The sequence below is a fragment of the Uloborus diversus genome, chromosome 7, assembly GCF_026930045.1.
Source record: "Uloborus diversus isolate 005 chromosome 7, Udiv.v.3.1, whole genome shotgun sequence".
Lineage (NCBI taxonomy): Eukaryota > Metazoa > Arthropoda > Arachnida > Araneae > Uloboridae > Uloborus > Uloborus diversus.
Window position 1 is genome coordinate 83895932 of NC_072737.1, and position 15422 is coordinate 83911353.

The following is a 15422-nucleotide window of genomic DNA, read 5'->3' on the forward strand; positions in this document are numbered from 1 at the left end:
CCAAAAACTCACCCGTGCGCCTTTTGGCGCGCGATGTGACGTCACCCACCATCCGTTATCTCCCATTGGCTGCATGTCACCGTGTGGGCGTGGCCGGAGAGCGGTGCGCTCCGACGTTCGGAGCAGAGATAACCTATCAATCAAGATTTGTTTGAGGTATTAGGGGGAGAGGGGCGGCAGACGATAGAGAAGGCCTCCCCCCTCGCTTTTCCCCAAATGAAGAGAACTCCGTGTCAGTGCGGTGCGAGCCGTGAGAGCGAAAGGGCAGTGGGAGAAAAGATGTGACGCGCTTTCCGTCGGTGTGGCGGCGGAATTCTTGTTACCTGCGGAGAAAAGGATTATTCGAATGATGCGGCAGGCGATCCGACCCTGAGCGGCTGCTGGCCCGCCGGGTTTCCCCCTTCTTTTCATGTGCAGCCCGCCGAGCGGGCCGCCAAAGCGCAATATGAACCACCTCAGCACTATGTATGCCACCAAGAGAAGAAGACGGAACAGCAAAAGGTCAGAAAACACTTTTCATTCTTGTTCTCTCTGGTGGTCAGTAATTTACCCAAATTCAATGTGTTACATTCATATGATGCAGTGGTACACAGATGCAGGGAGAAGTCTTGCAAAACCATCTCTGGTGAAAGCCAGAGCTTCAATGAAGTGGTCGTCGAACCCCTCCCTAGGTCCATCGTTTAGAGAGGTCAAGAGGGGGCAATTGACCCCCCTGGTTTTGAAAAATCAATGTATTTCCAAATTTATTTGCATGACTATTGCTGGTTTTCGATGTAGTACGCAGTGAGTACATACCCTTGGATCCCCCCACCTGGAAAAATGCCAGACGACGGATCTTCCCCACCCCCCATAAAATGTACACTACTCCGAGTCGAAACCCTAGTTTCCAACTAGGCTGACTGGCCTCTCGTGAGCCCTGATGCAAAGCCTTTGGGAAAGCGACGTAACATTCTGTGATAAACGTGGCGACCCATGTGGTCTTGTGGTTAGAGCAAAAGATCAGCAAAGCACTTTTCACTCTTGTACCCAGAAGCAGTAAATAGTCTTGTAAATCCATGTTTAGTGACAGCTTTTTGAGAAAGCCGTGTACTCATCTTGCGCAAGATTCTGGGCTGTACCAAGAGACCCATGTGGTCTTGTGGTTAGGGCACAAGGTTAGCAAAACACTTTTCATTGTTCTACATACAAGCAGTGAGTAGTCTTGTAAAGTCATGTCTGATGACAGCTTTTCAGAAAGCGGTGTACTATTCTTGCGCAACGTTCTATGCTGTACCAAGAGATCCATGTGGCCTTGTGGTTAGTGCTACTGTCTTCCACCAAGACAGACCAGCCCGGGTTCTATCCACAATACGGGCAACGGGAATGAACCCTACATGTATATTTTGTGCCATGTAGCAATAGTATGACTTCTTGCTAAAAGATAGGTAGTTGGCGGACTTAAGCATCTAGTGAAACGATTGTGTAAAACATTCAGTTCAGCAGTCAAAATCTCACTTGGCATTTTAAGTACACGTGTGAGAAAAGTATGATTCACAACAGCTGAAATGTGTTCAGTAAGGATTCAATCCTGGATGCTATTTCTTAAATAAGAAACATCTAATGATGCACCCCACAACATGGATCATTTTATAATTATGTTAACATTTTGACGAAAAACTTCAATGGAGTGCTACTCAGTGCCTAGGAAAACCCTCTCGTGTATGAAACAGTTTTAGACTCTTTGTTTCTATGGCAAGTATGCTCAGATTCATGAAAAAGTCAGTGCAATGGGCTTAAGATCCTGATATTAGCTATAATGATGCCCCCAAAGTCGTATTTTAATTTGCTAATGTTTTGGTAAAGGGTCTAGGATTCAATCAAGCACCCCTACCTTTCATCCAGGCCATCCTTATCTCCACCAATTTCCTGCATTTTAGCATAAAGGGGTTTCCATAAATCGCACAATTATAGAAAGAAGGTAGCACATTTAAAAATTGCGTTTTTTGGAAGTGCATTTACCAAACGAGCCTTAGCATGCCTTACAAATAATATGCACTCCTCAAAAAAGTTTCGATTATATTAATATATATTAGAGCAAGGGCGAGAATGTCAAAAATTTGAAAATTCCTAGGTCGATTTCCCCAAAAATAGTTATTTTGAGATGTGTCCCTTTACTAGTGCAGCCAGAAAAACCTTCTAGTGGGGGGGTTTTTTTTGATCAAAAACACCTTCTGAAGGGGTTTTTTTTTTTGATCAAAAATACCTTCTGAAAGGGGTTTTTTTGATCAAAAACACCTTCTGGGAGAGGTGATCAAAAATTCCTTCTGGAAGGGTTTTTTGTTCAAAAATACCTTTTGGAGGAGTTTTTTTTTGATCAAAACACTCCGTTAATTACTGTATTAGAATACGCATTTATATTAAAACCAATACCTCTGGAGGGTGTTTCAACCCTTAACCCCCCCCCCCCTTCGCTGCGCCACAGTGTCCCTTTCACTCCATGCGTCCGATATCACGGAAGAAGCGGTGGGATTTACTTCCAAGACCCATGCCGGGATCGGCACCGATCTTGGTGGAAGACAGCGGCCAAAATCACTAGACCACATGGGACTACCCGGGCTCGATTCGCAATTTAGACGTTCGTCCGTGTCTTGAATTCTAGGAGGGAAGGAGAAAACTTTTTGAATGAAAAGGGGGGGGGGGGGGCAGAGGATTAAAAAAATATTTGTGCGTTTGAAATTCACACGATAGAAGTGAACATTTTTCCTTTTCTTTTTTTATGCATTCTAAACTGTCACTTCACCCGCACGTTTTTGTCTCACGCCACGCTCTTGTTCTTTCTGGGCCTAACTTAGGCATATTTACAACTAAACTATATTTTAATGAAGAAAATAGATTATAAACAACGAGAAAACTAAGCAATACCCGAAAAAACGTTTTTTAATGGTTGCCAAAAATAATGAAAAATAATTGTATTTATAAAGTTAATTTGGTTAATAAAAATTAACTAATTAATTTCAAGGCTGAACTTAAGCAGTGTGGATTACTCTTTTAAACAGATGACTTGACTTGAATCAAAGAAATCTTCGAAAACCTGCATTATTTGAAAACATCAAAATGAACAAAATCCACAAATATATGTTTGTCTAGAAATTAATTTGTTAAATTTAATAACAAAACTTACTTTTTATGTACTATCATTTTTCATTATTTTTTGCAACAATCAAAAGACAACTACGTCACTTCCTTCACACAAAAAGGTTGAAAAACAGAATTTCAAAACCCTGCTTGCATAAAAAGTTTCATTTCAAAAATTTGTTAAACCACGGTCTTAATGTTTTGATCACCTACGAACTATTTTTACTTTAAATTAACATTCTTGAATCAATGTTTATTTTTCTCCTGCTACAGTTTTGGATGTAGAAAAATACATTTGCTTTCTCTGCGTTCAGGTGATTTTGACTGACGAAATTGTGTCAGAAATGAAGTATTATTTCAGGTTTTAAAAGCCTTTGAAGAAGCACGTGTCAGGTTGTTGTACTTCTTGCGATGAGAGCTCAAATCGTTAGTGGGTACATGATGCGGTTTGGGGTTTCGCTTCGATTGAAAATTTGTCTGTATCTCAGGATGTTCTTTTGCGTTTTGTGTAAAATCACAGCTAATTACATTATTATTCTTGTTTATTCGCTGGAGAAATAACACGTTAGAAACATTTATAATGAAAAAATATTGCGTTTAATTCTGCGTAACTTAATCAGAAAACGATTTTATTGTGTCCTTTTGTAAATTATTGCTAAGCATTATGTATATCAATAAGTGCTTTGGCATTTTAAAGTTATCATTTTTGCATTAGAAGTATTTTGCATAAAAAATCAAGGCAGCCACTCATCTCAATAATTTTGTACAGCAGAAGTCTAATTATCCGTATCAATTGGGATCGTTCCCCATTCCGACAATAAAGAATTCGGACAATTAGATTTTGCCCGAAAAAAGATTTTTTTTAAATAAATTATTGAATGTGTGTTGAAAATTAGGAAAACAAACTATTTTTGAATGAAGAGAGCTTTTAATTAATCTACTGAATCGGCAGCAGTTTTACTTGTTAAGCGTACTAACTACTGCTGTACATTAGTACCGTACGTACATACCCCGTACTTTAAATGAAAGTGATTGCTTGCTGAATATGTCTGTCAAAGAACGAGGCAAGAATTTTGGAGTGGGGATGGCGAAAGGCTCATAATAATATGTGTGTGTATCTATTAGCATATGGATATCTCGCCAAATCGATAACTTCATAAAACAAGAAGTCGAGAAAAGTGATGAAGAAGATATTGTCCAACCACGGATTGCATGGAATTTTCAAATGTCCAGATAAGACGAATCTATATGAATAAGGAGGAAAAGTAAAAATTTGATGCGCGTATTCCGCTCGTTTGAATGAGACTCTGCTTCTGCAAAAGCTGACATCGGTAAAAAATAATAGATTCGTCCATTTCCGGCTGTAAAACGGATGTTTGTCTTTCCAAACAATCTGTGGTCAGACAGTAGTGGTATCCATAAGGAGTGAATAGGCCCTCGTGTTACATTTTCTGCCATCAGATGGTCAAAAATGTACTCAACTAAAACTTTAATATAAATTCACATGCTAAGCATTGATAAAGTACTATTAAAACAAAACTGAGAATTTTTATAAAAAGTGGAGTTAATCTATTTGGCAATTTAAGCATCCATATTAGAATCGGCAATAAGGCTTAAATACAAGGATTTTAACGGAATCAACTAAGACCCCCCCCCCCCCCCCAATACGATCCTGTAGTCTTGTACAGTACATAAATATGAAACAATTTATGTGACAAAGATTTCTATCAAACATTCGTTAAAATTTTAGCTATTAGTGCAAGAGAGCACCGTAAAATCTTAGTTTTACCCTATCCCTGAATAATAAGCATTAGACCATGAATAATTGAAAACGGTATGAAAACAGATGCATGCGGTACACATAAATATATCAAGAAGCGGTATCAAACTGAAAATTATATTAGTTTTACAAAAGGTAGGCAATAGTTTTTTTTTTCTTTGCATACGAAATTTTTCAATCGAATGCTTCTGAATATTTCAGCACTAAAAAGTATTCTCTTGGGATATCTATCACTTTTAGGCTTAAAGTTTCAAAAATGCTGTATTTTGTGACACGACGAACTTTTTTTTTCCTATTACGCTTAAATTGCAGATATCCACGCTTTCTCTTTCTCCTCCTCCCCCCCCCACCAGACTTTAGACCAATAAAAAGTTGCTATAGTTTTAGCGCACGCTTTCTACGACAAGATGCGCGCACCAAGAAGCTTTATCTTTAAACAAAACTAGAAAACAGGTCCTAATTTTGGCCGATCCACTATGGGTTCGAATCTGAATCCAAGATCCAGGTTTGAATATTAGAACCTTGTTGTTTAAGTGGCTACTACACAGTTTTGACAAACAACAAAGAGTTTTACTAGATTTTTCCTTCCACTTTCTTCTTTGAAACGTAAATGTGAATGAACTACCACAAGAACTCGAACAGCTAGAACGTAAAATCATCCCTTTACCTATTATTTATGTGTGAGCATGGGCGCACGATGTGTTAGACCACGAAAATAATTCAATATTCTACTGTTTCATGCAAATTAATCAGCTGTCGTCGGATGAGCGTAAACGTTGGGAAAAAAATTGAATCTGTAATATAATTTCCCCGATTTACTGTTTCATCGGAAATCATAAAATTTTTATTAAACTAATCAACAAAAGAACTAGCAAGGACATTTTAATGAAGGTAGTTCCACATTTCTCGTAGAAAAACTTCGAAGTCTCTATGCTTGTTTTTTCTTTCTATAATCAGTTTCATTTCATTTCCCTTCCTTTCTTATTCTTGCTTCGTAGCTATCAAAAGCTTTAAAAATAATTCGATGTAAATATTTTGAAACATTTAATCTTTGTAAACCCTTTTTAATTATTTTGAATTTTCTGGAATTTCGGTCATTTTTAATAAGCCGCTAAAAGTTTCGATAGCGCTTCTTTCGGTAACATTTTTGAATGATTCTCGTAAAAATCATGATAATTATTTACAGTTGCTGTATGTTTTTCTAGTTAACGTCAGAATGTCTGAGGATTTTACAGAAACACGTCGTATAAAACCATCTGCGATAAATTTCTGTACGTAGTTTCACAAAACTCCTGAAGAATGGACAATAGAGTGGTTCAAAAATGTATGTAAAAAAAAAGTTTATCCTAGGTAACAGGATACCCCTCAATATTTTTAGAGTTGTGGATAGTAATATACTGGAAGAATTTTAGCTTTCTATTTCAACTAAAAAGAGGGTGCTCAACCCCCTCCCCCCAAAATTCATAAGATTGGGGGGATTCAAAAAATACATTGAACTAAAAAAACAATGCTATATTTTATAATATACACCAGCAATATGCGTATACATTGCAATAAAATGATTATTAAAAAAAAAAAAAAACTGGAAATTAAATGCTTCGAAATTTGAGGCATTTTCCACACTACGGCTAATGTTAAATTAAGGGGTCATTGAGTACCCTCATAAAATTTGAGTAAGAAACTAAAACTTCTGCAACATAATACTATTAGTAAGTCTAAAAAAAAGTAGGGGATGTCCTGGACTCTAGCTGAAAAAAGTTTTTTAAACCATCCTAATGGATAAACAGTACCGCAAGGGAAGCTTTAACAAACTTATGTGTTTTATGGAGCATCGCACAAGAGTACTGTTGCTACACCCATGTATGTTCTAGATAAAAGTTTTAAGCGAATGGGATATTTCAGGAAACTTATGTACAGAAAAAATGTAGTAGATTATCACTTCCAGAAACTATTTTTATTGTTATAATTCAAAACGAATGCAATACGGAATTACCTGAAAAAAAAAAAAAATACAAGAGCAAAGGCAAACCAAAAGGAGTAAAGGAGAAAACAATAATTTAAAATGCAACAAGGAAATTTTGGAGTAGTAAGTATTTGGAACATAATATAAATTTCTCAAAACAAAGTAAATTTGTAGAAAAAAGTAAATTTAAAAAAAAAAAAGATATAGCAGGCACGCATAACGGAGAAAACGTTCGATTGCCCCACGCTTCTGTTTGATGCGTTAATCACTTAAACTTGATATTTGCCACATTTCGATTTTTCACACCATGTTGATCAATACTGGAGCGGGAGGAGGGGGATTTATTCATTTTCTTTGATAGCTAGGAAAATATTCAGCTTGTTTTTGGAACTCCACAAGAAGATACGCAATTTAGACAAATTCGATTTTGAATAATTTAACGACATACGTAAAGCGTTAAAATTAGTAATTGTTTAAACATTTTTTAAACTTTTCAAAAACTAAGCAGTTTTATCTTAAATCTTTTTCTAACAACCACTTAGCTCATGCAAATGTAAAGAATTCTAAGACGATAAATTTCATATAAAGTACAATAGTTTGGGATTGCATTTAAAATAAAACTTATCGTTGATTTTACTATTTTAATTTCCTCGTCGGATTCTTATATTCGCAATGCTAACAGCTAAAATACAAAAAGCTAATGAGCTTGGGCCACGCGGGTTGGTTTGGCGGGACACATGTGGCCCGCGAGTTGTAGGTTAGGCGCCACTGGTGCATTGGGTTTCTGCTATATCTTCATGTGATATTACGTTATATAACGCCTGTACTTTTGTACTGCATAAAGAAACATAAAATCACCGAGTTACAAATTTAACCTAGTTGTCCCACTGGTTTTGCAAATTGTTCCAAGTGTTTGACGCAAAATACTAGCATAAAAAATAAAAAAAAATCAGTGTGATTAAAAATATTAAGAAAATTCTGCTTTTTCTTTTTTAGTAAGCGACAGTTTAAAATCTTCATTGAAATAAAAGGGTAGTAAAAAATAGTTGAAACCGTTCCCTTAGTCTTGCTACCATAGTCAAATACAGATATAAAGAGCAGTACTGCTGCTTGTCCTGTGCTAATTATGCATAAACTGTTGAAAATTCTACTGGAAGTATCGATTTGATCGATGTCTTGGTTTAACCTTGAACTAGGAGATTGATAGATATATTTTTAGATATAATCCTTCGTATCTGAGCATTGTAGTGATTGTTACACTGTAAAACTAAACTTTGCTTCCAGAGCTAGTAGTAAAACTTTAATGTCTTTACACAGTTACTGATAATCAAAATTATTGCAAATAAATGGCTAATCTTATCTCAATCAAATTTACTTAAATGAATTAAAGTTAAATGAATTATTGTAAATCATTCAGCTTATACACGTAACACAAATTATGCTTCTTAGATATTTCTATAATGAAAAGAATTGAAATTCAGTGCCTTGAACAAATGAAACTTTTTATCTTGGCACTTTTAGACAAGCGCAATAAAAACTAAAAGTATTAATACATTTTCATCGAAACTAAGAGTTTTATGATTAAAACCATTCATTTAAATAAAGCAAAACCATCTCAATTAGCTTTGAAAGAAAAAAAAAACATAATTAGAAAAGTTTTCAATTTTTCTTTGGAACTATACAGCATGATGGCTAATTAAAAGCTTTTAATTGCTTTGATTTGTTTTCAAAAGCAAAAATGTGTGCTATTACTTCTATAATTATATACAATTAGTATTATAATTAAGAAATACGGAAGTTTTAACGAAAAAAAATTAGATACCTTTTTTTTTTTTGGTGAAACAGCAATCAATGCAAAAGACGAAAAAAAATCCCTTTTTTCAAGTGTTGTTTAATTAGCTGTGAAGATGGTAATCGTATGGTTTTAAGATTCATTTAAGAAAACTTCATAAAAGTCTTTGAAGCAATTTGGCTTTTCTCTTGTTAAGTGCATGCCAGTTTTCAAGGATGACATTAAGGATAAAAATAGTAAACCCTTGATCTTTAGAGGGTAGAAAAAACAATGTTTAGAATTTCATTTCAACTTTTTTTTGCTGTGAGTCGAATAGTAGTGTATATATATAACACTGCTTAGATAGAGTTATATCTTTAGTAAAAAATAAAAAAAAAATTACCTCACGTCAAACAGGAACTTGTAAGTGGGATGTTAGAGCTCTTGACTATCTCCGCGGTCACATATCTAATTTTCTAGGTCTCATGCCATTAACCAATTTGCTTCATATGATACTTTATATCGTTGCTTCAGAGCAAGAGTAGGATATATTACTGTTATTCTTGGGCATGGATGTCTTATTGTTGCTCTGAGGCGACGATATATACACAATGCTTAGCAATTTCTAATTTGTGATATCCAGCAGTCAAGAACTGCCGATTCTTCACGAATACACAAAACCTGATTATAAACTATTTACGACTGGGTTATTATGCATGCAGCTAATAGTTTGCAGACAGTTAAAGGCAAGTAACAATGTTTCTAGAACGTTTCGAAAACTTTCATAGTTTCTTTATGGAATAAAAAAGACATATGTGTAAATTCCTGTGTTTGTTCGTTTTAGATGATCTTTAGAATTTCTAATGATATTTTTGGGTATTCTACAAAGGGAGACACATGAAATTTTACTTGATGGTTTTTCTATTTCTTTTTTATATTAGTCAGGGTGATCAAGAGGGAGGGGGGGGGGGGGTTAATGGTGAAGAAGCGTATTGAAGTTTTTAGGGAGGTGGGTTTTATTTAGGGGCCTTATTCTTGGAGGGCATTTTAGGAACGTTCGCCTTTGCTCTTGAGCGGGACATTTCATAATACCCTTGTATTAATGCGAGAAAGTGAATATAATTTTGAGTAGCTGTTAATTCGTAAAAGGAACTATTAATCTAATTTAATTCACTAAGAATTTCGTCATTAGGGCAAAATGGAAAAAAACGTGCAAGCACGTTGTGCATTTTGATGACTGAAGTTCAAACCGGCAGTATCCATCAGTGGCAAAACGTTTAACAAATGGTTTCATTACCAGACTTTAAGCTAGAAATCATTAAGACTCATCTTCCCCACGTTGAGCAAAGAATACAAAAAGTTGCAGAGAGGTGGGACAGTAGAACTCAACCTTACGTAATTCGAACCATAGTAAAAGTGAGCTTTTTGTAATTGGATAAGAATTGCGGAGGAAAATTAGTTTTAAATTTAATTGTTTTTTCACGGTTCGCTTCCATTGATAAATGTTAGCAGCATTTGTTCTGGTGATGGTGAAGGATCTAAGTATGATTTAGCTAACGTTGATCATGGAGATTTAAATCAGTTAATTATCTGCTTAACAAAGGGAAGAAATGATTTTGAAGTCAAAGGGCTAAAATTTTATATTACCATAACTAACTGAAGAGTTGATTTATTGACTGTAATGTTTTAACGTGAGTTTTATATAATTAATAGTTTTTCTAATTGAGTTAGAAAATTATATGTGATTGCTATTTCAAAGAAAACGAGCTGATGTGTGCATCACATGACTTCCTTTTACTAAAATTTAATGTCATTTTCTCATTATTGGCAGTTTAAATATGATTCAATTGTTTACCTCGCTAAATATCACCAACATTGGCTAAATTGAAATCAGATTTTAAAAAAAAAAATCCGCCAAATTTGTCGCCAAGTTGGCGACAAAACTTGGCGACCAAAAGACTGGCGATATATCGCCAAGTATCCGCCAAATTATAACACCGCTAGAGTTTACATCGAAATTAACAATGATTTCCCCCCAAAAAGAGGCAAAAGACCCCCTTTGGAGCATTTGAATGCAACCAAAAAAAAGATGCACAACTAGACCCTACTAGGAGTCTACGTACCAAATTTCAACTTTCTAGGACATTCCGTTCTTGAGTTTTGCGACATACATACACACATATACACTTTCGCACATACATGCGTACATACAGACGTCACGAGAAAAGTCGTTGTAATTAACTCGGGGATCGTCAAAATGGATAATTCGGGTGTCTGTACGTTCCGAGGCACATATCCACGTGTGGTCGCGTTGAAAAAAATACTCAACATTTATTTAGAGGTGAGCAAAATGGAAATTAAGGCCGATTTTTGGGTGAAATTTTTTTTCGCGAATACAATACTTCCTTTTTTGTAAAAGGAAGTAAAAATGTGTGCGTGTTGTGTGCTCATGTACACACATTAGAAAATACTCTTCTTAAGTGTTTTATGAATTTGAGTAAGTGGAAAGCAAACTTTTACCTGCGAGCAACGTCACTAATATGACACAGTGACTGAAATGGCACCCTTTTATGAAAGTCGCGTGACAGTCACAATAGCATCCCAGTATTAACTGACACTCACAAAATGTCAGTCATTAGCAGGTTGTTGCACCTTACGATTGTAAATTCGTCGTGACATCACAAAATGACGTTGCAGTGACGCATTTAAAACGTCACAATTTAATTGTTGCAATGGTGTCACATTGAAGTTACATGAAAAATGATACAAATGTGTCGTAGCGTGACTAACATACGAAAGACATCATAATTCTTTAACTTTGTGACTGTGACTCTAATGGCATTTGCGTACCTTTGCTTTGTCATACTGCACTATCAAGGGGAAAATACCATGAAGTTTAATTTTAACCTGAAATTCTGCCCGTGGAAAAGTTCAGTGATAAGGTGATGAGAAATATTTAGAGAAATGCAAACAGTATCCACAATCACTTTCAAAGTTAAAAATATAATATTTTGTCTATTAAATTCATATTTTTTCTTTAAATACAACATCATATTGCCATGTAATAATTATAAGTAAATTCCATACTTGAAACATAGTAGATGAAATATATTAAAACCGCAACTCAGAATGTTCTTAGGAATAATTTGAATACCTAATGTTTAAATTACGTATACCCTAATTTAAAAGTATGCTGCCGTAGGTAAATAGACGGTAGTATCTGCAGAAATGAGCTTTTGAGATATTATATGAAGTAAAAATTATAAAAGAGGTGTCAAAAATTTCCAAAAATCAAAACAGAAAACGGAACACAAAACATCATTCACACAACCTCACAACACTCATTGTTTTCTGTGTGCGTTGTTGTTTGTGCTTCGTTTCTTATGAAAATATCGATAACTTCTTGTTGCTTGTTTTATTTATTTATTTATTTATTTTATTTGCTGATGTTTTACATGCTAGAACGGATTTACTTTAGTTTTAATGTATTGCATATAATTTCATGCTAACTTTAGATGAGCTTACTGGGTTTTCGGTTTTTTATGTTACGCTCTTAAACAGCCTTTCATCATTTTACCAGGGGTGCCCACTTGGGGGGTGGGGTCGTGACGCGGAGTGTGCCATTGAAATATTTAGGGGATCGTTTTAAGGGGTGGTTTTCTCTTTTTTGGGGGGCGGACTTGCTTTTTGCAGGGGGTCGGGTCTTCACGATATTTAGGAGGGTGCGCCCTTGCTCTTAGGAGAGGAACCCCTAATTTTATCACCCTTTATAGACCCCAGTCTTCGGAGAAGTACTTTATAGAATTCTAGCGAAGAACATTTATGTATCTATATCCATACATAATGAGAAAGAGGGGAAAACGTTTTAAATTAAAATACATCTTAGATATACGCTTTTCAAATGTTCAACATCTACACTGCATATACTTTCATTGGGTAATCATAAATGATATTTTATTTATAAACTACAGTTATGTGTATGCTTATATAAATGTATAATCGTGGTGTTCCTTTGCTCCCAGCGTCTGAAACTACAGAATTGTCATTAGTCATCTTAATGGACAAAAACGTGTATGGATTTATCGATGGCATAGAAAACCTTTTTTCCTAACTGTGTGGTAGCGGAAAAACGTTTAAGACTGCTTTTGAGCACTTAACCTTTCATCAGTTTTATACGCTTTTTTTATATAAAAACTTCAAAATATTTACTTTGTTTCTGCTAACGTTTTTTTTTTTCTTAAATGGATGTATTTTTGTTAGAATTAGTTCGTTAAATTGGATGTTATGCATTATTTTTAAAAATTTATGTTTTTCACAGACGATCTCATGTTATAGAGTTCAAGTCTGATAATGCGTCCTCAAAAACTGTGTAATCCGGTCAGTCATATCTACCGTTCATCTTGATGCTTTATTTGCTAGCAAAACTGCATTTTTGCCCAAAAGTTGATGTGATTACATTTTCCTCCTGAATAGTAACATAGTATATTTGAGGGTTTTATTCAAGAAAAAACATAGGGTTTTCGTGTCCTAAATTGCATAGTTATTTAAAAATCAGAACACAATTTTGAGTTTTAATAATTTTGCAGAAGAAGATAAAAAAGTGCAAAGGGGAGGGAAATTTGCGAGAGTAATAACCAGCTATTTTCCCCCTTACATAGCTCCGTTTCTTGTATTTTGTTTTCCTTGCCGAAACACTTAATGTTACTGTTAAAAAACAGAAAAAAAAAAGCGAAAATTTCATTGGTTGCACAAAAGAAAAAAAGTTAAAAGTCTGCAAAAAGGAAAATTCGGGACCATACCCAACTTTGACTCCGAAACACTAGTTGCTACTGTTAAAAATAGGGGGGAAAATCTAAAATTTCATCGATTGAACAAAGGAATAAAAAGTTAAAAGACGTCACGAAGAAAAATACTAGAATGTCCCATACTTTCTTTCTTTTCTCGATGAGTTACATTTCCTACACAGGAAAAAGGCTTTCTTTTAACTTCAAAACTACAGTATACAATTTTTATTACACACTAGCGGTACCCGCACGGCTTTGCCCGTAATAGAAAAATTAAAAGATCTTTTGGTTCGCCTGTATATTTACAAATATTGTATGGTGAATTTTCTCGCCAGTTGACTTGTACCCATGTTACGGTTCCACGTTATGATAATTTCGTATCTCGCCAATTGGTTTGTGCCCATGTTACGGTTCCACGTTATGATAATTTCATAATTTACTCGTCTGTCTTATGATAATTTTGTTTTTAAAATAAGAATAGAGAAAGAACCACATCGAATTTTCGAAAAATCGCTTCAAGGTGCGCTATGCTACAAACTAACTTTGTGCCAAATTTCATGAAAATCGGCCGAACGATCTAGGCGCTATGCGCGTCACAAAGATCCTGACAGACAGAGATCCTGACAGACAGAGATCCGGACAGAGGTCGTGACAGACAGAGAGACTTTCAGCTTTATTATTAGTGAAGATAAAGATAAATGTCTGACAATATTAGACATGCTAATGCATACCGTCGGCGCAAAAGGATAACTTTTGAAATTCCCATTTGGGTAGTTCAAAAGTCAAAAATTAAAAATCCTTAACAGTTGATTTTATAAAACTATTTATTAATGCATCTGTTTGTGAATAAGAAATTCGAGTGTGGACACTTATTCGTTACATTTGGTAACACTATAAACAGAGATAAATTTTTAATTAAGCTTGAGCTATTAGTTTTTCGACTTATAAAATTTTGCAAAAGTTTGTATTTCAAAAACCACAAAGATTCTAGTTCTAACTGCAAATGTTACGAGAAACCGGTGATGCGTAACAGCATAAAATGTTGGTTAAGTGTCGAATAACTAATTAGTAACTTTTCAAACGTTTTGAAAACTAACTTTTCAAATGTTTTAACACGATATGGAAGTTGTCCAAGTGAAAGATTTTTTCAAAACTCCTTTATTTCGTTCAATGACGTACATGTTTTGACTTCTGAACAACTGAGTTCTACAGGGTTAGTTGTAAGTTTGTTATACAAATCTAAAGTTTAATTCCAAAAAAACGAAAAGATTTGAACTATTTAGTATTACCTATTACAATGTGTTGTGGAGAAAACAAAAAACATTAGCTTCGATTATTTTTCTCCGCAAATGACTCGGAGGAATGTGAAAAATTTTCAATCAAAAATAAATAAATTCTCATATAAATAATAGCCGATGATCGAGTAACCCGTGTGTTTCAGCAATGAAACTCGCGTCACGGCATGATAATTTGATAATATATTTTATTAATGTTTAATATTCAGAGAAAGGTTTTATTGTGACAAGGCTAAACTCGATCCGGTAACTTAACTGATGTTTTACTGGTAAGACTTTCATTTTAGGAAAACGAAGAAACCAAAACAACGCTATTTACTGGCGTTTTGGGTTAATCTATTGGTGATAGGATTTAAAATTTCAACTCTCAAACTATCACCAAACAGGCTATTGCTTCGTTCAAATTTAGAAACAATTTTCCCCCGTCCGGGGACCATGACGGCGATTTTCTAGTAAATAAATAAAATTCAAAATTCTGCTATTTTGTCTAAATGACGTGCATGTTTTACTTCTGAATCAACTAAATTCAAGGTAAACAACTTATTATTCATTGCTAAAATTTAATTAACGAAAAAGAAAAAATCTGAATTATACCGCTTGGTGTTTAATATTACAATGCATTACGAGAAGAACAGAAGAAAAACCTTTGATTATTTTGCCCCACAAATGACTCAGAACTTTCGACTGACTAAATATCGTTTCTGGGAATCAGATG

General features: G+C 34.8%; 1 protein-coding gene across 1 annotated transcript in view; it reads left to right on the top strand.

Annotated features, from left to right (window-relative positions):
* Nucleotides 1-280: 280 nt before the first annotated feature.
* Nucleotides 281-15422, top strand: part of LOC129226765 (uncharacterized) — a 190535-nt gene continuing 175393 nt past the window's right edge. The window contains exon 1 of the mRNA XM_054861395.1: nt 281-501. Within this exon, the coding sequence (XP_054717370.1) occupies nt 410-501 (92 nt within the window). The 5' untranslated portion in view covers nt 281-409. The remainder of the gene's footprint in view (nt 502-15422) is intronic.